General features: G+C 37.3%; 2 protein-coding genes across 10 annotated transcripts in view; one reads left to right on the top strand and one right to left on the bottom strand.

Moving 5' to 3' along the window:
• Positions 1 to 2,298, bottom strand: part of ITFG1 (integrin alpha FG-GAP repeat containing 1) — an 86,156-nt gene extending 83,858 nt beyond the window's left edge. For both annotated transcript variants that reach the window (XM_074913489.1, XM_074913490.1), the window contains exon 1: positions 2,073 to 2,298. In XM_074913489.1, the coding sequence (XP_074769590.1) occupies positions 2,073 to 2,247 (175 nt within the window). In that variant the 5' untranslated portion in view covers positions 2,248 to 2,298. The remainder of the gene's footprint in view (positions 1 to 2,072) is intronic.
• Positions 2,299 to 2,457: 159 nt separating this feature from the next.
• PHKB (phosphorylase kinase regulatory subunit beta) overlaps positions 2,458 to 24,653 on the top strand; it is an 87,522-nt gene continuing 65,326 nt past the window's right edge. The window contains exons 1-9 of one of the 8 annotated variants that reach the window (XM_074913042.1): positions 2,487 to 2,598; positions 4,277 to 4,347; positions 5,159 to 5,271; positions 9,545 to 9,562; positions 11,562 to 11,651; positions 14,378 to 14,516; positions 17,335 to 17,434; positions 20,593 to 20,700; positions 23,270 to 23,350. In XM_074913042.1, the coding sequence (XP_074769143.1) occupies positions 5,217 to 5,271; positions 9,545 to 9,562; positions 11,562 to 11,651; positions 14,378 to 14,516; positions 17,335 to 17,434; positions 20,593 to 20,700; positions 23,270 to 23,350 (591 nt within the window). In that variant the 5' untranslated portion in view covers positions 2,487 to 2,598; positions 4,277 to 4,347; positions 5,159 to 5,216. Of the gene's footprint in view, positions 2,599 to 4,276; positions 4,363 to 5,158; positions 5,272 to 9,544; positions 9,563 to 11,561; positions 11,652 to 14,377; positions 14,517 to 17,334; positions 17,435 to 20,592; positions 20,701 to 23,269; positions 23,351 to 24,653 lie in introns of all 8 variants that reach the window. The other 7 variants (XM_074913041.1, XM_074913040.1, XM_074913043.1 and 4 more) reach the window with 7 other exon arrangements.

Below are 24,653 nucleotides of genomic sequence, written 5' to 3'. Positions count from 1 at the left end.
ACAGTTTCTACACAAACAACAATTACGGAGATGAGAGGTCTTCAGTCTAAACATCTGAGTGAGGATACGAGAGAAGGTTTCAAAATTCTCCAGTGAAATGCAGAAGGTGAGTAGGGGAACGACCACTCACTGCCCTGTACTACCAGAAGAGGCATCAAACACAACCAGAGGGTGATAGGCTGAACAAGCGAACAGCATGAGTTTCCCCACTTATCCCTATTTTGCACAAATACTTACAAAACAGGTACATGTATGCATGATTCCATTTACTCGTGTGTTTTTAGTTACAAAAAATGACTAAACCCAGGGTCCACTGGTAATTTTGAATTGTTTTTGCAATAAGATACTTATGGATCTAGAGTACCTCTTACGTTGAGCTAGTTTCCCTTCTCTTACAAAGCTCTGAGTACAAACTATTTTTACTTCCAGGTATCTGAGCACATGGAGCATACTCTCATTCAACTGAAGTAATTCAAAATCAGAACAGTAATATAAATCCAGCAAAAAGCCCAAGCAATCATCCCCATTTCCCTATTGAGGGCCAGGATTATTAAGACTGAGCTTCTTTACCAAATCACTGTTGCTCAAAGTCTATAGTATTATCTCCAGTGCTCACTTCTTCAGCACTATTTAGAATGGGCTACCATTTCTTCTGCTACTTAGAATTTTACTACTTAGAATTGGCTATTACTTTTTGTTTAGAAGGCGTTCTGTAAATTTTTCAAGCTACTTTTTGTCAAGACTTGGATTATGAAAAATAATGTTTTCAAGTAGGTTACTTTAGGCTGATTTTTACAGAATGTACCAAGTAGGAAAACTATAGCAAGGGCCGCTATGCAGAAGCAAGGAAGAAACCATGAGTCTCATTTCTAAAACTTTTAACTTTGCATTTTTATATGCATTCATCTGAAAGATAATGAAAGAAAAAATTGCTTCTTATCACTGACGTTCATTTAAAATCTAATCTTTCAGTGCATTTTTCAGTAGATGAGCCAGCGGAGCATTCTGAAGGAGCCATGCATTTAAATATCTCAACTAGATGGGAAATTCACTCGTGCCTTACTGAAGATACTTGCAGAAAAATTTCTCAGATTGAATAAAAAAAGGTGAACTTGAGAATAGATTTATTAACAATGCATAACTTCAAGCAACCAAAATAAACCAAGATTAACATTCACAAATAACACTGAACACCAATAAACTCTGATTTGGACCATACAGAAACTCATGGCAGATAACAGCTATGTGGAACACATTTATCTAGCCTTCCATTTTAAGATAATGTTCAAGGTAAGATAATATGTAATTTATCCTCTTTACAACTGTGAAATGTTCCTATTTTCCACAATATCGTGAAAGCAGGAGCAAAAAAACAATTTGTGACCATTCACCCTGTAGGACAAAGTCGTTAGATTATTTCACAACCATAAATCCGACTTTGAAGTAATTCTTGCCTTATATGAAGCCACATGCTTAGTGCAAGTTACAAAATCTTTTCCCATACAGAAGGTATCTCGGGAGAAAAAAAAGTATCAATTTTAGTCTTGAAAATCACTTTATTGTCCGCGATGCTCGCCCTCCACAGTACCACAGACAGACCTGAATGCTGAACACGGCGCTGGAGGCCGAAGGAGCGGGTGGGAACTGCTACCAACAGCGGTGCCTCGAGCTGAAAGGGCCCCACACGGACCACCGAGCCTGCTTCCCGAATCCTGGCAGGGCAACTCCACCCGGGAAAGTCTCTCCCTCCCCACCAAGAGTCGAGAAAGCTTCTATCAAACAAGCAGCTCTTCCAGGGGGCTCTCCAAGAAGGGAGGCCGAGGCCGAGCGGCCCCCGAGGGCCGGCGCAGGTGCCCCACGGGCGCACCGCGGCGCCTGAGGCTGCCCGCCCTCACCGGGCCCCGTCAGCCTTGGAACGCAACCGGGAGCGCACCTCAGCGACCGGCGCTCCTAACACCGGCAGCGATATACCCAAGGCAGCACCCCAACGGCTGCGCGACCGCCCGCTCACCCTCCTCCAGAACGGCGCCTGTAGGCGACGGCGGCCCCGCTCCCGCCCCCAGCGCGCTCACCGCCTCGCAGCACGAACAGGTCCGTCTGCTTGTCCGAATTGAAGTCGCCGAAGGCCGCTAGGGTCCCGTAGGCCTCCGCCCCGAAGAGCTGTGCAGTGACGTTGTGCAGGGCCCCGCCGGGCCCCACCAGGGCCAGCAGCAGGCACAGCCCGAGCCCGCGGCGGCAGCCCCCCATCCTGCAGCGGCGCGGCCCAGCTCCCCGCCGCGCCCGCCCCCGCCCGCATCACTTACGGCAGCGCAGGGGTGTGCCCGGCACAACCGCCGGCTCGCTTCCGGGACTGACCCTGCGCCTTTGCGACAACGGCGCGACGGCCTGCGCGGCTCTCTTTACGGCTGGTGTGGGTAAGCCTGCAGAGATCGCCGCCCTGCTCGTCCGCCGCGGCGCCGGTGAGGCGAGGGCAGCTAGCGGAGGGACGGGTCCTCGCCGGGATGGCGGCAGCGGCGGCAGCAGCGGCCCCTGGGGCGGCCCATATGGCTGATGTCAGCTGGAAGATGCTGGAGCTGCGGGCTCGCACTAAACGTTCAGGTCTGACCTCTTGGCTTGCCCGAGAGGAGCTCTGGGGCTCCCACTCCCCGCCAGCGCCTCTCCTCCTGTCACTAACTGCCCCGCTCTTCTCTCCTTCTCTTCTCTATGCCCCGCCACCCCCTCGAGCTCCTGCCCGGCGTCGTCCCTGCGGCTCTTTCTCCCCCTCGCTCCGCAGTTTGGCGTGTCGCTGGCCACCGGCCTCGCCGCGGCCTTGCCCGGCCACTCCCTCCCCGCCGCGGCCCCTCCGCGCGGGCCCGGGGGCTCCTCCCGCGCCGGGCCGCACGGCGGTGACGGCGGTAACCCTGCCGCGGCGGCTGCCCGGGGCAGTCCGGTGCTCTGCTGGCGCAGGGCCCGGACGGGGTGCCCTCCCAGGGTTGTCCTTGGCAAGGCACTTCCACATGACTTAAAGGTGTCGTTTGACAGCGGGGCTGTGGAGGTACCTGCTCGTGCTGCAGTTTTGTAAAGCTGCCGGGCAGATGAAGTATTTTAAAATTGCGGGCACTTATAGAAAAGTACCAGCTTTTGCCAAGTTTCCCTTGGATAATACTTTTTAACATGAGAATTTCTTGTCCTGCACTCCGTGGCAGCTGCATTCTGGCCTAAGTGAAAGGGTGATGTTTATCGAGTTGGCTTGAATTTCCAAGGTTCAAACCCCCCAATTTTAAAATTATTTTTTTTTTAAATAATGTACAGTCTTAGTAGGGATTTGATTATTCATGTTTTAATGGAAACAGTTTTCCAGATGATCCCTGTAGTGTTTATTTGTATGTCATACATGCTTGTGAAACTCGGTCATTATTTCCTTGTTTGCATATCTGATTGGTTCTGTTGTGGTAATGACTGATGAGACAGTGTGAAAAGAAAACAGGGCTTTATGAGGGCTCTCATAAAAAGAATGGTTTGATTAAAGATTGATCTGATTCATATGGCTTTAAAAATTCTACTTATGTATAGTATTAATATCATGATTAAGACTGTCCAGTAAATCAGTTGTTACTTTGTGGCCAATTATGATTACATGGTACTGTTATCTGAAAATTGATGTACTGTTGTGGCCGTAGAGCTCTACAAAATAAAGTCTGGAACCTGCATGTTTGGGGTATGTTAATCCTGAGTTACAAGGCAGCATACTAACTTTGGGATTCCCATATGGATTCAGGCCCTGTGCCCCAGAAGGCATTTGGATGATTTTAAATCCTTTAATTTTTCTTAACTGCTGCTGCCTTCTACTTTTTTTGTTAAATATATATGAAAGTGTCTTCTGCAACAATGACAGATTATTACTGTAGTTCATCTCCTTCTTTTCCTGCTCATAGAGACTTTATCGTTTATATAGTAACTGAAAACATTTACTCAAGAAATAAAAATTATTTTAGTTGAAATACTTCTCTGATAGAAGAGTTGATTTTAAAAAATCAAATTTTATATATAATATTTCAGGTAACATTAGTATCTAAAAATGAAAATCATGTTCTTATCAAATTTACTCCTGCATCTTTGTAAGTATGTTGAAATTTGTGATCGGAGCTTTTACACTTCCTTTCTGTCACTGTCAGAGACGTGGTTGGTATAGTTACTGAAAGTGGCTGAAACTCCTCCGTACTGTTGTGAATTGGCTGAGGTCTGTGCTCAGAGTTCCAGTTTACAAACAGTACTGTTTGTTTTGGTTTTTTTTTAGTATGATGCTTGGAGTAAGATATAGGAAACATGGAGTACAGACACATGAAATGCATGAATGATTCATGTTTTGTATCCGACAGCAAAGTATCATTTAAGGCCCTATTCTGTAGGAGGTAATCCATATGTTTATGTACATTAAATTGTGAATTACATTTTTGCCAGTAAAACCAAATTTTATTGAGATTTTTTTCTTTCCACTGAGCAATAAAGTACTGTTTCATTCATTGCATGTGATGATTAAAAGTGAAGGGCAGATTATAAAGATAGTCAGTTGGCCACTCTGCAACCCCTGAAATTGTGGTTACTTTTAAAAACATAAGCTTCTTTAAAGATTTGGGAAAACTTGTCATCATAGTTACAAACAGTATTTTCTTACTTAACATTCCAAACTGGAAGATGTCCTATTTAAAATAACAGAGATGTTCAGTACCATAAGCAGTACATATGACTGCAAGAAACATCCTAGTGTAAATTCCACATGGGATAAAAGCAGGACTATGCATAAGCAGAATTTTAGCTCCCCGTGCTTACTATTACTTAACACTTTTATATGCACTAGTTAAATCAGTATTTTTATTTAATATTGAAATATGTCAAATAGGTTTTATTTGTCAATTTCTGACATTAGTAGCAAATTTCGTATTGAATAACAAAGCTACTGTCTAATGTCCAAAAGATGGACTTTGTGTGGACTGTCATTTTAGTCAGATAAGTTTTATGGAAGTAAAAGCAAAATAAAAACTATTTTTTGGGTAGAAGAGGGAAACATAAAATGTAGTGAAACTTTTCTACCCTGCTGTGCACTCTTTCATGTTAATAACTACACTAACATTGCTTTCACTTAATTTAATGCTGGTTGCCTTTAACACTTACTAAACAGTTTTGAAAATTACTGTAGCTTAGCCTGAGACGTTTGTGATTAGCTGCACCAATTTGAAATGGCCAATTTGGATGATGACAGAACCTCCTCTGCACGTGCTTTTTTAAAATTTGGTAAGTGTGCAGTTCTGTGTTTTGTTTTTGTTTGTGGCTGTTTAACTCAACAAAAAATAATGGTGTGTTTTATGTTTCGCGCAATGTTTTGTGCTAGCAGATTTTTAGCACTGTACAGGAGAACATAAAATTTGGAGCTCTTTCAGGGAAAATTTCTGAAAATTGTAATCTACTTAGATTGAAATCTACTGTTCAGATCTTCCTATTTTGTTTGTGTTTTATTGTTCTTGTAAGTATCTCCTAGCGTAACAATCCCTGAACTGAAATTTCTTTCAAGATGATGGTGATGATGTGAAAGATGCACTAAGAATTGTATTTAGAATTAACTCCTAAAAAACCCCAGTGTGACTGATTTAGATGAAAGAAGTAAAATTTCCAATAAGTCGGTCTTTGTTCCAAAGCTTGACTTTTGGAAATTAAACGGAAGCAAAAGAAAGCCCCATGGCACAACTTATCTTTAGGTACAACAGAAGCTAGAATATAAGTTCTCAAGACCGTTACTGATTTAGTTCAATATATTTTGACAAGAGTTTGACAGGAAAAATATGTCCATATGTGAAGCTAGCTGATCTGGGGAAAGACATATAGGACTCTTGTTTAGTCTGTGTTTAAACACAGAAGCCGTACAAGTGCTAGTGAGAGTAAGCAGGTAAGGGGATTTCAGCCGTCTCTTGCCACAGCTGAGTCACTTGAACTACCCTGCCCTGCCTGTGGCGTTTCTGTTTTGCCTCTCTTAATGTCAAAGGAAATGTGAAGTGTTGATGTTATAGTAAAAAACCTTCTACTTCTTCCTAATTATTATATTGATAGTTAATGATGTTGTGATGCAGAATAAACATTTTTTAGTTTTAGGAGCTATTGATTTGAATCCCCAGAGAAATGGCAACGACTGCCTTGAATATCCTGAATGGTTTCCTGCCTTGCCTGTAGTATTTACAAAGCTTGTGTGGCAGAATTTGGAATTCTGGTGTATTCTGGTTCTGTGAAGCTCCTGTGTATTGGCATGATGGTCAGTGTTTTATTTCTGGTGTTCAGTAACTTTTGTGTGTTGTTAGTTGCTGTGAATCCTGAAATCAGTAATTTCTGTTAAGTATAATATACTGTAAAGAAAAATCACTTCAGGTGATTAAGAAATAGAGACAGGACAAAATAAAATAGTACATTTTCTTTCTTTTTCCATGAAATTCTAATTGAATTATATGCACAGTCTAACATATGATTTTTCTTCATAAATGATAGTTGAAAAGTTTTGTCACTTTAAAACTTTAAATAAATCTATTATAAGATTTTACTCATTTTTACCCGTGTTGTTATCATCACTCAACCTAGATTTATCACTTTGTACCTTTTGTTTATTCAGAGAGAGGAATACCTTAATGCTTTTCTCTTCTTCCTCCCCCAGCCCCTCTTCTGGGGTTTCATTACTATGTTTTCATTGGATTGTAGAACAGTTCAGTTTGGAAGGGATGTTAGGAGGTCATCTACTCCAGCCTCTTGCTCAAAGCATGCTATGAGATCATAGTTTCCTCCTGTACATAGTGATTAAAAATCCCCACCAGCAATAGCACAGTTTTGTATGGGTTAAGTTCATGGAATCAGAGTTCAGATATTTACATGTTGAGAAGTGAATTTTCCTACAGGTGGAAGTGCTTCTGAAAATTATTTGCTGATTTCGCCTTGCTCAGCTACATGGGTTTGGACTTAAAAGCAGATATATTTCATGGCAGACAACTATTCGAATAATCTGTATTGTATCCAGCAGTATTTCCCCCCAGTACTGTATTTAAAGTCTGAGCCCAGGAGAGATTGCAGGAGAAATCTTGAGGGAAAGGAATTGTGAAGTTGGGAGGATATTTGTTTGTATGTTATAATTTCTTAAACTTTGTTGTATGAAGAAATAAAATCGGTTTTGGTCCCAATGACTTCTGTAGTGTGAAGATGTTATTGCCCATACTAATATTGAGTAGTGACAGTTACTGTGATCTGAGATCCAGAACTTGTTCATGTCTCAAGTGTTGGATTACATCCAGAACTAGGGTCGCATTAAAGGACTGCAGTCAGTTTTTATTCTCATCAATCTAGAAAGAAATCTGGTATTCTCAACCTTTTCTTTTTTGTTTGGTCTATTCTGATTTAAGTATGCAAGTAAACATTTTCTTTTATTCTCCTGGCATGTGAAATGTTGGAAATAAAATTACTGCCATGTTGCTTTCAATTGTTTGTGGTTAAACTTCGAGGAGGTGTGTGTTTGGTTCTGTTTTTTGGGTTTTGGGTTTTTTTTTTTGAATTCTGTACTTTCAAAAATTTGCATAATCAGTCCTTGTTGAAATATGCAAATCTTTGTCCATAGAGTAGGTCCAGAATTCCATTCTGATGTCTGTTTTTCTTTAGAATCTGCAATTTCTGCCATCTTCAAGGATGTGTGGGTGTTGAAAGCTTCTGTATCTACAAATTTGGAGCAGGCTTTCAAAATGTTGGCCATAGCTTTTAAATCTAAATATCTAGGCAGCTTATAGCTCTTCTCTGAAGATTAATTAATGCTAATTTCAAGTATAACTGGAATAAAGTGGATGGGAAAGCACTTTTAACATCAGGATGACTGTACTGAGTCAAACCACCACAATGACATAATAGTCTCAGCCTCCGGAGGTTGTATATATGTATTTACACTGCTAATAGCTTACCTCAGAAAACTTCCCTTAATTTCTTTCAGTTTTGTATTCTGCGTAAAAGAGACAATTAAATTGTAAATTTTTCCTGGAATTGTTGTACATTTGAGTCTCATCTGCTGGATAATGTTTTCTTACACTTTCCAAGTCTTAGCTAAGTCAGATATATCTTGTCTATTACTTTAGTTCTGCACTAGGAATTGATGTCTCTGTTATCAGTTATTGGGCTGTTTCAGATTTCTTCTGTCTCTAATAATTTGAAAGGAAATTAATAAAATTTTTAGTAATTCTTCAACCTGGAGAATGGTGAAATCATATTACTCTGGAACCTCAGAGTGGTAGGAAATGAAAGGGGATTAATTTCCATTCAAAACAAGGATATACTGTGTTTAGTCAGTGCAGTATTTGAAGACAAACAGAGTTTTAATTGGACTTGTGATAAAGATTTTCAGTGTTCTTTTATCAGACATTAAATATATTAATGCAGGAAGCAACACATCTGTGTGGGGTTTTTAGTGATTTTTGAAGTAGTTACTGACTTGCAGGTATCCACTTCTGATCTGAGGAAATAATGGGCATACTTCATTCTTTGTGGTAGAAAATCTGAACTACCATGTACCCTATTTAATTTTTGTATAGGGTTGTTACAATGGTATACAGCTGAAGAAATACTAAATCAACAAAATGTTTTTTTTTATATTCCTTCCTAGCATATCTACTTATTTACCTAAAATAAAACTCACACTTTATGCTTCCAATGAAATGAGATATTTATGAAAAATAGTATTTGAATTAATGTACTCATTCTATTTCTTCTGAATGCTAACATACAAATTGAGAACTCAAGGGTGCTATTTGCATATGTCATTCTTCTATGTGTAAGTATTGCAGTCTTGCTGCTGTAATTTTTTCCAGTTTGAAAACCTATTTTAAATATGTAGTTGAAAACAGCTTTCTATGGCAAGTTTTTGTCTTGCTGAAATGAACTATTAAATAGATTTTGGAAAAGAGTATAGCTGGGGTTTTTTTAGCTATCCTAAAAATATCTTCTGCTGGGTTGTGGTCTCACTATAAAACCACACAGAAGGAGCAGCTAGTTTCCTGTTTGTCCTATCTGTTTCTTGCTTCTGATTAGATTGTGATACTAATGAAACATAATTTACCACAGGATTTCTCCAGAATGTTGCAGACACCCAAACAAAACATAAATTATATAGATGCTAATTAGGAATTAATGAAGAGTATGTGGAAAACTTTGATTTTGAGTGTTCTTTTACAAGTTCTCCTACTAGTAGCAGAAGTGATTTTAAGGAATACTTTCAAGGCGTGAAACTTTACTTTTTGTCAATTTTCTTGAACTTTGAATTTATTTCACCATTTTCTTTCATCAACATTCCACTCTGGCTGTTTTAATTTATTTCTGCTAGTAAAGTTTCAAACATCTAAAAGAATATAGTTTGTAGAAGGTGGTGCTTTGATGTTCTCATGCTCTTTATTCTATTCAGTCGACTTTCTGCACAAAGTTCAAATCTTTGAATGCTCTGAAATAGAAGAATATGCTTTTTGTTCATGAAAACTTTATTTTGTTTCTCTGTTGGCCACAGAGGGTAACAGATTGTCTGGTAAGTATGTAAATTAGAACAGTTTTAGTTTAGAAACTTTTGACTTGTGTGTTTAAGTGTGTGTGCCTGTGAGTACTCAACAGTTTTTCATGGAGTAGTACTGGTGTTAACAGTCTGCAAGGGATAGATATTCTGAACCTATTTCACACACAAAGGACAATGTACTATTTGTGTGTAACACAGTTAACAAATCTAAGAGTGAGAATCTTTAATTTGCCTTTGAAAATCTAAGTGAGTATTTCTCATAAATTTTCTATTTTTATGCAATAAGTGACTTACCGAAGATTTTTTCTTATGTATATTCTCTCTTATTTTCACTGCATCACCTTATAAAATTACAGTTACTGCAGGCCACTGTATTGTGTGCTTTTCCAAGATAACTGAATTAATAGTATAACGGTATAAATTGCAAATCTTCTCACGGACAGGGATTCCTAGGCAAAAAGAAGTAGAAAAATAAAATTGATTTAAATTGGTTCAGAATGTTGATTTTTAAACAGAAGATACAACAGGTGTCATACATTACAAGTTTTTCTTTTCCATTACAGAACAACTTCACTTATTTTAGCTTTGTTTTTATAGGCAACTCCAATAAGTGTGTGCTCTGTGCTTCCCTCTCAGGCCCTTTCCCCACATGTATGTGTTGTTTGTAACTTAATCTCTCCCAGTGAGGAAAGGAAAGGCTGTAGGGAAAGCTGAGATGTGTTGGTAAATGTCAGCAGAGGATCGATGCACAACAGACCCACAGGAGTCTGCTCATGGGAGAGTGGATTTCTTTTAACTCCTATGATTGCAAAGCAAAAGTAATCCTAATTTGGGGGGTGAGGTTTGAGTACTTGAGGGGCAAGAAACATTTTCCAGTCTCTTTACCAGAGGACTTGATTAATAAAGCTTCTGTCATCACTCCACATATTCATTTCGCTTGGACGAGAGTCCTGTATGTGGACAATCTCCTGTCTAATGCTTGGATATGTGCTGGGAGTACGAAAAAGGCAACTTGAATAGCAGCACTCTGCTGCATTCTGCCAGAACGGCTTGGCTGGTTGGGCTTCCCTGGCAATTAATTTCTCTGAGCTTTTCAGAAGGACAGCATGCAGTCCGGAAAGGGGAAATTCTCATTCTTCCTGTTATCAAATGGCTCTGTGGGAGATCTTGCCATCCAGAACACTGAATAAAGCCAAAATGACTTATGGGAGGCAAGCAGTATGTTACTCTTAAATTAGAAGTTGGAAATGGTTTACCCCAGTAATTTTTAAGAAATAGGGTCTTTCTGATAGGAAGCTCATTCAGCTATCAGGAAAATGGACTTTTCAGGTGCAAATAGGGAAGCAGTCAATATGTAGGACACTGAGAAGAAAAGATGTGGATTTGATGCCGCTGTGTTTCTCTGGAATATAGGTAGTTTGGGGGCTTTATCTGTTGGATATGTTGTTTAAGTTTTGGTAGTATGAGAGAACAAGCTAACCCTTTTTTTGGTTCAAGACAGGAAATCAGCTAGGTTTATTTGGTGGTGGGTGAAAACCAGGTTGGGATAGGTAAAACATTAATAGTGTGGTATGTGTTCATCATCTTAGAAGGCAGGTAGGGAAGTAATAGTTAGATTTGGGTTACTTTTGTCCCCCTTCCTTCTGTTTTTCTACATATCTTTAGGAGTTCTTTCTGTAGCATACTTCTAAGAAAACGTTCCTCAAAAATTCTCAACATTTAATAGGCTGTCTTCAATAATTAAACTATATGTTTATGTAGCATTTGCTGTAGCTGAATATCTACAAGGCATCGGAGATCCAGGTGGAAGTCTTGTTTGTGTGGACAGGTACTGTAGAAACAACGTGTATAGAAATCTAATCTGAGATTATAGAAATTACAATTTCTTCTGTTTGAATTGAAATTTGATAAATTGTGCTTTTGTATAACAAACATGAAAAAAATCACAGAGTATTTTTTGGAATGGTAGAACTATGAAACTAATTCTGATCTTGATTTTGTTTTTTCTCTTTAGGTTCAATTTATGAGCCACTTAAAAGTATTAACCTTCTAAAACCAGAGGGGGAAAGTCTGTGGGATAAATTAGATCATTATTATAGAATTGGTAAGTTAATAATTGTTCTTACCATGAAAGATTTTCAGTGTAACTTACTAAAATGTTTACAGTTAAGGTTATCACAGTGATTAGCTTTGCCTTAAAATAGTATCTGCAGTTTCTAATAAAGAATTTTATTTTCTGAGAGGTGAAAGATTCTTCCATGACAAGAATTTCGTGAGGAATTGTAATGATGTCATGCATGTATTTGGATATTTCATAAATAGTTTGAAAAATCGTGACCTGTAGATAGTGTTCAAAATTGTCATCTGCATTTGTCAAATGGTAGAATAGATTCTGAGTTGTGCCTGGTGGTCTTGGATGGGGAGGGGTAAAGGTAATCTGCTGACAGTTTTTGATGCTTGAACTAAACCAGATATGAATTAGCATTGATATTTACATGATATTTAATGTAGCCACATTATTACTACTTGAGGATAGTTTCCAAAATTTCTGCGAAGAGTTTGAAAGGCGCAAAAACTGGAAGGCTGAATTACACTTCTTGCTGAAAGTGAAAATATATATTGGAAGTCAAGTCCAGCTGTAAGACTGAATTCAGAATTATTTTGGATAAAGCAGTAGTTTGGTATTGTGATACTAGCCAGATACAGCTAAGGAAACATATAAATGGAAAAAAACTTTCTTGTAGTACTTAGAACAGTTTGACTGGTGATAACTAGGAAGTTACTAATGGTGCCATATTTGATACTTTTGTGTCAAAATTTTATCTGTTAGCTAACTTATTTTAAGCCAACTTTAGTGTTTTTCTTTTTAAGTGTTTTCTTTTTAGTGTCTCTTCAGTGTTTTCTTTTTAAGATAAAAAGCATACATGTTGAAGAAGCAAGGGTTTATTCTGATTGTTTCGTGTTTTGAGGGGCTTGTGTAAAAGAACCGCTTGTATTCTAAAATCAGTTTTGTTAATGGCTGTGAAATTGACTGTTTAATATTTAAGCTTTATTCAGGCAAGGGTATAGAATAGTGAACAATTTTTCCATCATTTTAAAAATGTGGGATGAGACTCACTTCATTCAAATCACTTTGAAGTGAAATCTGTGAGTTATGCCTAGTCTATCCATAGATGCATTGCTTTTTGTAGACACACTGCTTTTATCTTTCTTACAGAGGAGATGACTGTTCAGTTTGCTTTTAACGCTTGGCAGCAGCAAATCTGTGGTGGTTCTTGCTATTTATCTGTTGGGCACTTATGTTGCAAGCAGTCTGCTGCCTCAGTAAAATTTTACTCTTGAATGTATATTTCATTTTAGAATAATCTATATTGACTTTTTCAAGTAACATTTTATCAAAGTTCTTGTTATAAGGTATAAGTCACTGAAGAATATAGCGCAAAAAATCATAAACCCCTGTAATTTTCATTTAAAATACTTAATTTCTAATACATAGACAATAAAGAGGCTTTTTAAAATTGGTGCTTGATACCATTCTGGAAAAAAACCGCTTTCTTGTAATGGACAGGTTATTGTTAGAAGGGTCGTGTTCAAAGGCAATAAGCCCAGTTTCAGTATTGTAGCACACCTGTCATTATACAATTTCAGGAAAACAATTCACAAAATGTGAAATATTAAAATACTCTTGTGGTTTAACCCCAGCCAACAATTAAGCACCCCACAGCAGCTTGCTCACTCTCCCCCCCACCCCCAGTGGGATGAGGGAGAGAATAGGTGGGGGGAAAAAAAAAAAGGTAAAACTTGTGTTTTGAGATAAAGACAGTTTAACGGGACAGAAAAGGAAGCACAAGTAATAATAATTAGAGAAGATACAAAATGAGTGATGCGTAATACAGTTGCTCACCACCTGCTGACCGATGCCCAGCCCGTCCCCAAGGCACGATGCCCCCCAGCCAGCTCCCCCCAGGTTTCTGTACTGGCCGTGACATCATATGGTATGGAGTACCCCTTTGGCTCCTTTGGGTCAGCTGTCCTTGCTGTGGCCTCTCCAGCTTCTTGTGCACTCCCAGCCTCTGCTGGTAGGGCAGTATGAAAAGCTGAAGAAGTCCTTGTCTTAGTATAAATGCTGCTTAGCAACAACTAAAATCAGTGTGTTATCAACATTATTCTCATCCTAAATCCAAAACAACACTATACCAGCTACTAGGAAGAAAAATAGTTTTATTCAGCCAAAACCAGGACAAGTACAAAAAGAATGAAAGTAAGATTTTACTTTTCTTCTAATTTGGTTTTGACAACTTGAAAATTCCTGTCTTGTTCTATTTTCGTGTCAAGGTACTGAGTTAAATAATTTTTCATTACTTACTCATTCCTTTACTTTAAAAAAAAATATTGATACAATCATCTGGTATAAGTTAAAAATTTAATTTTCATGAGTGTAGAGTTCTACTGAGTTTTAACTATTTAAATTATGGGGGGGGGGGCAGCTGATGTACTGTAGCCCCCCCCTCCCCCCCCTTTCTTTTACTTCTTCCATGAAAGGGAAATTACTGGGTTGTGTTGTAGCGATTTGTACAGGAGTGGCTTGTACTAGAACAGTCAGTTTTGCATACTGATTTTTTTTTTTTTTAAAAAAAGGTCTATTTTGACTGAAAAAAGTGTGTAACAAATTTTTTTTGTGTGTCTCTCTCCTTACCTTTCTTTTTTGTTTTATTACTGCACATACTCTAACAGGTTGTTCACATCTTGATTTATTCCTGAAAATCTCTGTGGAAACACAAAGAAACCTAAGTATCATTAATACCATTTTTCCTTTTTTCCTTTTTCTAGTTAAGTCAACGTTGCTGCTTTATCAAAGCCCCACCACAGGTCTGTTTCCTACAAAGACATATGGGGATAACCGAAAGGCAAAAATACATGACAGTCTTTACTGTGCTGCATGTGCCTGGGCATTAGCACTTGCTTACAGGTGAATAACTTCTAAACTCAACATTCTTGTCATGTTACATTCTTTCTCTTATGCAATTCTGCAGGAATGAAGCTTTATCAAAAATGGTTTTGTAAACCCATAGAGATGGTACACATTTCCAAATCTCAATTAAAATATTTATGTAGTTACTAGGTTAAAGAATGTAACGCTACTTTTGGTAAGTAAAAATGTTTTTGTATAATTTAATTGGTACCATTATTCTGAAACAGAGGTATTAATGCATGCTATTAAAAATAAAGGTTATTGTGATAAACTACTCAAGGAATACTGCTCATTTTAAACATAATAGGAGAATTCAGAGCAGAAACAGGCTTGTTGCAGGTAGTAACAGTCCAGGTACTCACAGGAGGCAGAATCCTTGAATGCTGAGAAATGTATATTTCTGAAATAATAGTGACCGTCTTCCTTGCTAGGTATGAAGGCAGGACAGTGTCAGTTGTTAGCTCTTCTTTCCTGTTTTTCTTTCTGCTGTTGACTCATTAGAGCAGTAGGTTAGAAATTTGTATGGTGGAGTATGACTTCAAGAACTATGGGAGAGTTACCTTCCATAATAATTTATTAATAATTCCCTCTCCTTTAGGTCAAATAACTATGGAAATTGCTTTCTGAGGTTTAGTATTCCTTGATTCCAACCTTGCTACCCCAGCCACCCAGGAAAACACAAACGGAAGTGATGATAACTCAAATGCAGCATTTTTAAGAAAGAAGATGGTGTGCAGATACCGAATAATTTACTCTTTTTAGTAATCAGCTTCTTGTACTGAGGTAGTGGTCATGTTCTTGGACAAAATTCTAGTATATTTTACAGAAGGGCCAGAAATACTATGAGTAGCTACTGTTGAAGTAAAGATGATCTACTTAGCAGATAAAAAGTTTTGAGTTTCTTTTGTGTCTCCATTTATTGCTTTAGATTCTGTACCTCTGACACCAATCTGAAGAATCAGTTATTAAAATTGTTTTCTCGGAAATGTTGTTATAAACGGATAATTTTGAAAGAGAAGATGTAGAGATCTGTGTTTACTTTTGGAGATGCTGTGCTGAGATCTAACAGGTTTCAAAATCTTGAGAAATGAGCAAAAGTTATAAAGAAATTAACATTCAGAATGTGTAATTATTACTTTCATTTCTTATATTGAAATCTTTACATCTTTCTTTTAATTCCTCTTTCTGTTGGTGAAATAAAAGCATTTGAAAACAAAAAAAATAGAATTTAGAAGGAAGAATTAAAGGGGTAGAGGTGATTGTTTTGAATTTTCAGCAACTCAGAAGAGAGCATGGCATAATGTTGCCCAAGTTATTCAGTCTTTAATTTCCAGTATGTAGAATCAGAAAATAATACATGAAATTTGCTCTAGGTTGCGGGAAGGGCAGTGTGGCGATATAAATAGCTTGTGTTATTTCCAGGTATGCTCAGAACAGAACAGGGTCCTGAACTTCAGATGCTGCACAACAAATTTTCTTTGATGGGAAAGGTTAATGATTGAAATGAAGTGAATGGCTAAACTCTGAAATGAGCCAAGATACAAGACTCATGCGGAAGGCTATGTTATCTGCCACATGCCAGTTACTGTGCTTGACTCATGCCAGTGCTGCTGTTCACTTTCATAAAAGCTACATTTCTTGAGAGCATGTTAAAAAACCAAACACCGCTGTTGTGAATAGAAGAAAAATGTAACATGAAAACTTAAGAGCTTTTACATGTGCTTCTTACTGCTCTTTGGATTTATGATAAAGTTGAGAATAAATCCTACTGCTTAAAAAATTCTTAACCTATTCATTTTGCGTTATTAGATTTTATTTCTTGTGGGGTTGCTTTTTCCCCCCTTATTTAACTTTGTAATTGAAAGCACGTACATTTCTTGTATCTAAGGTTATTATTTAAATAGCATGATTTCTGGATGTGTATGATTTCTTTAGGTTATCACTACCTTCCTAATTTTCAGTGTAGGTAGCAGAACCTTGGCATAAACTACTAACATATTAAGTATAGTGGAAAAGGATATGCTTCGTTAGCAGTGTAGTTATCATCCACTTACCTTTAATCAAATTAGTAACAGCTATAAAGTGGACTGAGAAATAGCAGTGAGCATATGATGCTGGTTTGCATGTTTGTATTAGAGAGATGTTGTTGTTAGTTACAAATATGTAAGAAAACATTATTTTCAACCTGAAATGCTCAATCAAAAATTGAGAACTGGAAAGGGCAGAACACATGAATGCAGCAATCAAGGTTGTTTACACGCAATACATTTCTTATAGTTAAAGTAACTTGGGATTTGGCATTGGTTTTAATATGTGTTTAATAATATAGTAATTATGAGTTGTGTTTGATTTCACAGTGTAAAAATACTAAGGTAACTTCACATTTCTGGACATTCAGAACAGTGAAGTTTCAGACTCTTGTATGCACAGCTGTAGTTTATCAACATGATCAGGAAGGTGGCTGCTTGATAATGAATGGCAGATATTTTGTAGAGTAAAAGAGAAATTGCCTTTGTGTTTTGGATCTCAAGTGCAGAGCAGTAGCTTATAATATCAGCAAGGATTTTTTTTTTTCTTTTTAGATTTTGAAATAAGAATGTGGAAGTTGCAACGTAAACTAAAAAGCTGCTTTTTTTAAAAAAAAAATTAAGGAAGAATAGGTAGGGCTTATAAGTATGTTGGTATGAATGTGGGCACTACTATACAACAGTCTTAGTTAAATGCCTAATATTCCAAAGCACTAATGTGTCCTTCTCTTCTTTTTTCCCCCCTAATGCATTTTCAATTTGTTTTATGAGTTATCTCTCTTACCCAGGCGTATTGATGATGACAAGGGAAGGACTCATGAACTGGAGCATTCTGCTATAAAGTGTATGAGAGGAATTCTCTACTGCTACATGCGTCAGGCCGATAAGGTAAAACAGCATAGTGTGGACACAAGCACGCAATTCTAAGGGATTAATTAAACTTAAAACTAACTGTAAATATAGATGAAATTCGAGAGGGGAATGCAGTATTACTATGTGGCCCAGCTAAGAACAGCTGCTTCGTTATTGTCAGGCTTCAGCACTGGTTTAGGGCATAGAACACAGGAGCGTGTTGTGAAGTAAACTTGCGAAGGGCGTACTTGAAACTTCCTTGGTTTCCTTCTGCAGTTATTTATCCTGTTTTAACATTAGACCATTAGTAATTTGGGGGTTTTTAATGTCTTTTTAGTGTTTAAATGGAAAGATGTAGAATTTCTTTTAGCTAAGGCTGGAGAGTTTTCTTTGCACTGTTAACTTGGTTATTACATTTGCATTCATTCCCCTTACCTAGGTGATTGTTTTGATTATTTTGCTTGGCTTCTTTAGCAGCCACTTTCCAGTATTCTTTGACTTAATGATGCAAATTCAGAAGGGCAGCAACCCACATTGAATAAGGAAACAGAGTAATTTACTTACGTTATAATACAGTTGATTTATTTAGCCTGTAATCCTCTTGTGAGTATACTCTGAATATTTCTGAATATTTAAGGCTTTTCTTTATCAGAAATTATATGTGGTGCGTTAATTTTGCATAGTGGTTAGCAGTATTTCTGAAGGTAGTTAATTATCTATATTCCATGTGATTATTTTAAGTTTCATGTCACTGACTTTTAACTGTATTATTAAAAGTAATTTTCATTTTGCCACATAGCTTCTATCACTTATTCTAAGCGCACAAACTGAAATGTAAAGTCCATAGGCATATCAATGATGATAATAATAATAAAATTGAGTGTATTGCCAGTTATATTTATGCTGACATTATATTTTTTCTCAGTTTTCTTAGTCTGTTTCTTTGTAGTCTCGTATCTTTAAATAATATTGCCCTAATTTGATCTTGTTACATTTGTTCTTCTCTTTGACATGCAGTGGTTTGTTTTGAGAAGGATGAGTACAGATATGAATAATGAGCATTTAACACAGATGTCACATGCTGGTTGTCAGTTTTTGCCTTGATTACTATAAATGCTTCTCTCTTCCTACAGTGTAGTAATAAACAGTCTCTGGTACCTAACAGACATAAGTCAAACTGGACTTTATTCTGAGAGACTCTGTATGTGCTAGTCTCATATAGAAAGAAGATAATTTTTAATAATATGAATTACATATGCCCAGTGCATGACTTGAATAGACACTGCTGCTTGTGACAAAAATTGCAGATGTTATATTCTGTTGCTAACGAACATACGAGTTATGACCTAAAATGTATTGAATGCGTTTATGGACTAGACATAATTCTATAAAATTGTATTCACTTTCTTGTTTCTGGGGCACATGCTATGCTATGTATGATTTGTTGGTAGAAAAGAATATCCCATGAATATAAGATCGGTGTTGAAAATGTGAAATGCAGACCAAGTACTGTCAATTATTGTCAGAAGATTCCAAAACTGTTGGAGAGCATAGAATGACTTGAGAAATTATGGAGAAGGATCTTCTTTTGTTATCTTAATTCTTTTCTTTGTGAATTTGATTTTCTTTCTCTGTGCTATTGGCAGCTCTCTGACAGTCCAGATTGTTTTCTAAAATGGTTTTGTAAGGTAGCAGACATCTTATTTCATGACACAAAAGGAATCAAAACTACTGTAAAACCACTGTAGTTCTTATTTCACGCCTTTGTTGTTAACCTCTTGTATTAGTAATTAATTTTACATTATTAAAATTTTGCATTTCTTCTCCTTCATAAGAGATTCTGTATCATAGAGGCTCATTCTGAGGTCCAGTGATAGTGTCCATGAATAAAAAGTAATTTTAATTCGGGGTACTGTTCTTCCTATCTATGATCTTTGTTTTTTTCTTCAGCTATCAGCTTTGTCTCCTAGTATCTGTAAACATTTCACTATACATCTGATTGTTACAAACTGTGCTCACTAAAATAAATCTTTGTTTTCTCATGTACTCTTTTATACTAGATATTCTTAGCTCTTGCATCTTTTCATTTGTTGTTACATGATCTAGATGTGGCAATTTCTGAACACTTTTGTAGGTCTATAACCCATAAGGCTTAAAAATTATTAATAACAATAATAATACATTTTTTGTTTTAAAACCTTTATTGCATTGTCAAATGGTACAATAATAATTACTAAATTGTATGGATCATGATTCATAAAAATTATTAAAGCTATTATTCCCAACAAAAATTTGGGGCTCTTGCACTCCAATGAGAGCTTTAAACTAGGAATAGTGAGCAGGAGAGAGTGTGAGAGAGCACAATCAAGTGAGGGAGTGGTGGATGGGGTACACAAGCAAAGGGCCTGGAGTGATGTGAACAGAAGTCACTTAGTATTAACTAAAGTGGAATTGTCTCAAGAGTACATGTGGAAATAAGGATGTACCGATGGGACAGCATTACGAAGAAGAAAGCTCTCATACCCCTCTGGGAAAACGGTGTGCTTGGGTGCCCTCAGAAATGCCTGGACACCAGTGTATGCAGCATGGGGAACAAAAAGGAGGAATTAGAATTATGAGTACAGCTCCAGGGCTATGATGGCATGGGATTACAGATCAAGTGACTGGAATGCTGAGATGGATGGATGCAGGCTCTTTAGGACAGGCCAGGAAGGGGTGGAGGGGAGTTGCCCCATATGTGAGAGAGTAGCTGGAATTCATAGTACTCTGCTAGGGAAACAGGGTGATCCAGCTGAGAGCTTATGGATCAGAACTCTATATGTACATTTCAGATCTGTGAATTTGAGGTTGGGGAGGTCTGCTTTGACATGCTTTCTGCGAAGATTTCACCTCCAGTAAAATGAGATGGTGTTTATCCAGAAGATGGGAGTGACTAAGCATCTGCAGCTGTCTCTTACAGATTTTTTTTTTCCTACCAAACATAAAATAGATTAGATAGATGGGTTCAATATTGATATTCTTTAAGTATAGGTATGCTTAGTTTCTGATGAGTTTCAGGAACTGTTGTTTGTAAGTTTTACGTAGTGATCGTATCAAGAAATTGTAAATTATCTGAGTTATCGAGTAAATTTGTGGTTGCCAAACACTGAAAATACTGACTTTGATTTTAAATTTTGCTGTTAATTCACCTTTAGGTTCAGCAATTTAAGCAAGACCCCAAACCGTCTGAATGTCTTCATTCCGTTTTCAGTGCAAACACTGGAGATGAGGTCTTCTCCCATAAGGAATATGGTCACCTTCAGGTAAAATATGCGTGTGCGTGTAAATGAAAGTTTGAATGATTTTAAATAATGTTTTCTCCATTCTTTCATGATGTAGCTGTCTCAGTTTTAGATTTCTGTTAGATGTGTTGTACTTGTTAAAATTGAGATACCTTCTGCATCTTTTGGTGAAAAAGACAGACTGTTTTGAAATATAACTCAGTGGTAGGTTTTGGTCAGAGGGTACTGAAATAACTCTGGGATTTGTGGAGATAGATGGCAGGTTTTTTATGAAGTTGCTTCTTTTTGAGAACAACAAATGGCTGTCAATAAATAATCTTGGCAAAAAAAATGTTGAAGTCATCAGTAAAATGAAAGATTTAGTGTAATCTTACATTGAATATTATATTTTTTTATTAACATTTCCCACCTTATTTTCTATGTCTGAGCAATTTGCATTCATAGTTCAGATTTAATATACACTGTCAAGAGCTTTGTCTAGTTAGAAATTGTTGTTCACTATTTTTTGTAGTTGTTCCTAGTCAGATTCATTGCATAATTGATTGTTTGTTTTATTGTCTTTCATAACCCAAGTGTTGATTTACTCTTTTCCTTCTCTTTACCTTCAGACCCTTTTTTGCATTCATTACCTTGTTCTTTTGTATTCCATAACTCTGCGTACTCTTAGTTTGGAAATTGCTAGTGAAATTACTCAGAAGTGACAGTAGGTTGATAATTATTCAATTTTGTGGTGACAAGATCATTTTAAAAGTTTGTACAGTAATCGTGTTGGATTCAGGAAATGCATGTTCTGAGAAAAATGACTTGTGGAATGCTAAGTTAGCATTTTGGACTCCTGTGTGAAGCTTCCTGAAAATGCACATTTTATATCTGCAGGAGGAGACAATGATTTTGGGTCCTGGGGAGCACTGTATGATAGATCAAAGTCTTTGTTTTTGGTGGCAACTCAACCCTTCCCATAAACGTGAATGCACATTCCCTTCGGTCATCAGCAAATCTCAAAACATAGAGGCTTTTCAGCTGGGTGGAGACAACAGAAAACAAAGTAACTGAGGTGGTTCAGTTGGGAAGAAGGGAATATATTACATAGCTGGTCTGCTGTTACTGCTGTACTTGGTGCTTTTTGGATTGTGTTAAGAAACTCGAATCAGTGGTCTTTAAATCCTTTGGAATTTTAAAAATTTGAACCTTAATCTGCTGTGTTTCAGATGAGAAACCAATTTTTTGTCCTAGGTGGTTTCTCTGAATTTCATATGCTAAGATTATGGTTTTATAGATCATTGAAGCAAGTTACTATGATAAACTTACTTTCTATATTGAAGTTGTACACATTCTCAATTATACTAGAATTCTGTGTAAGAAAAGCAGTTTTCTTTGATTTGTTAATAAATTGACATTATTTTGCTCATCTGTACAGCTGCTGAAGGTAATTACTGTTAAGAATAAATGCTATGTACAGCTACAAAAGAAAACAGTTTTTCAAAAATATAATCATAGAATGGTTTGTGTTGGAAGGGAGATTAAAGATCCTCTAGCTCCACCCCTCTGCCATGGGCAGGGACACCTTCCACCAGCCCAGGTTGCCCAAAGCCCCGTCCAGCCTGGCCTTGAACCCTGCCAGGGAGGGGGCAGCCACAGCTGCTCTGGGAAACCTCTGCCAGTGTCTCACCACCATCACAGTAAAGAATTTCTTCATAATATCTAATGTGAATTTATCCTCTTTCGGTTTAAAACTGTTCCTTCTCATCCTATCCCTACACCCCCTGACCAAGAGTCCCTCCCCCCCTTTCCTGCAGCCCCTTTCAGTACTGGGAGGCCGCTCTAAGGTCTCCCCGGAGCCTTCTCTTCTCCAGGCTGAACACCCCCAACTCTCTCAGCCTGTCCTCACAGGGGAGCTGCTCCAGCCCCTGAGCATCTTTGTGGCCTCCTCTGGACCCGCTCCAACAGGTCCATGTCCTTTGTCTGTTGGGGGCCCCAGAGCTGGACACAGCACTGCAGGGGGGGGTCCACAAGAGTGGAGGGGGAGAATCATCTCCCTTGACCTGCTCACACTTCTCTTGATGCAGCCCAGGACATGGTTGGCTTTCTGGACTGTGAGCGCACAGCATATCTGAATGTTGTAATTATACTTCTGTCAGTTTATAATGCTGAAATTCCAGTTTGGGATAAAGTGATTGTGCTGTGTGCTATTCAGTGTGCTACTTGTCTTCTCGGTGCTCTACTTGCTTATAAAATTGGCATATATGTAAATGTAAAACAGCTTGTGACTAAAATGATTGTCTGCGGGTCAAAGCAATATGCCTAAGCAAAAACATTATAATACCGCAATTTCAAATAACTTAAAAAATGATACTGCAAGCAGAAGTTTTAGAGGACAATGCTTGTTTGTGGCATTTCTTCCTATTGATTTTTTCTACATCATTACATCTAGGATATTGGTAGATAAGGACAATATTTTTAAAGAACCAAAACTGTGTTATAGTGGGACCATCTTTGTTAGTGAGTAGTATCACATTTAGCTTGTTTGTTTATGTGACTCCAATAAACATAAAGTTAATTATAGTTTCCTTTCTGTCTTTAATTACTTCAGATAAATGCCTTGTCGTTATTTCTCCTCTATTTGGTTGAGATGATCTCTTCGGGGCTGCAGATTATCTACAACACAGATGAGGTACAAATCGATCTCCAATGTTAAAACACTTGCTTCATTAATTTGTTTGGTTTTATTTCCTTGGTTTTATTTAATTGCTAACTGTAAAATAATTGTTCTGGAAATACACTGCAGGTATTCTCCACTTTTAGTGGAAGTCAGAAAAGATAAATGGATTGAATGGACGGTGAAATAAATTTATAGCTAATAAAGTGTTAGATATGCAAGCAGTGAATGTAACATGACATTGAAAACTTTTATAGTTCCCTGCTATTTCTGAAAGGTACAAAGTCAAGAAATAAAAGGTCTGTTACGACAATTAACTTCTAGCTATGTTGTTCTCACTTTTTACCTTATTTTGAACTGTCAGTCAGTGCATTCTGTCCAGTGGAATTTCAATATAATAAATAATAAGGTTAATTTTATGGAAAGCTGAAAGACTTGCTTCAAGTATATTCGAACCTATGGGTTTTAAGAAGTTTTGCTTATCTTCCATTGAAAACAAAACGATTTTATATCATGGTAAGATGTGCGAGATTGTTAACTGCTCTGTAAATAAGATAATAATATCTTATTTACATTTATCTATTACTTATTTATCTAAGTAAGGCACCATGGCCTTAACTTGAAGACAGATTGTGTCAGGACAACCTGCTGTCCTGCTTTAAAGTGGGGTTATGTTTTGAGACAGTAACCGAAAGCACAGATTTTATTTTTTTTTATTTTCTTAATTGGGATTTGTTTAAATTTACTCTGGTCTGTTTAATAGTCATTGCTGTATTGACTTAAAAAGTGTAAGTGCAGTTATAGTACTACTATTTTGAAAAAAGGGAGATTTTTCCATTAATACTGTATGTGCATTATATTTCTAAAATGAACATCTTTGTTAATGTTTTTTTCTTTAGATAATGAGAAAACTAAGTGATGCAACTTGTCTTCTTTTTCATTTAGTTAGATCATATGATAGATGTATTATTTTTTCTAAATCGCCTTTATGTCTGTGAGGAGGCAAATGTATATAATTATGTATTTGCTCAGCTTGACTTATAATTTATATTATCCTCCAGATGTTTGCATTTAATTAGAGAATCTACAGAAAAAGCGCGTGTGTGTAGACTCCAGTGAGTGGATGTTACCCACTTCAATGTCAGGATGTAGTTTTCATTGCAGCTGCACCCCAGAAAACTGTGGAATACGGAGATTTTTACTAAGATTATTTTACCACAGACGTGTACATTCTATTAACCCCTGTATAGCTTCAACGATTATATATATTCTCAGGTCTTACTAATGCCACATAATTATGGAATTAGCAAGTTTTCCT

This window comes from Athene noctua, chromosome 9 (genome assembly GCF_965140245.1).
Source record: "Athene noctua chromosome 9, bAthNoc1.hap1.1, whole genome shotgun sequence".
NCBI lineage: Eukaryota > Metazoa > Chordata > Aves > Strigiformes > Strigidae > Athene > Athene noctua.
This window is presented reverse-complemented; position numbering and strand designations above follow the sequence as displayed.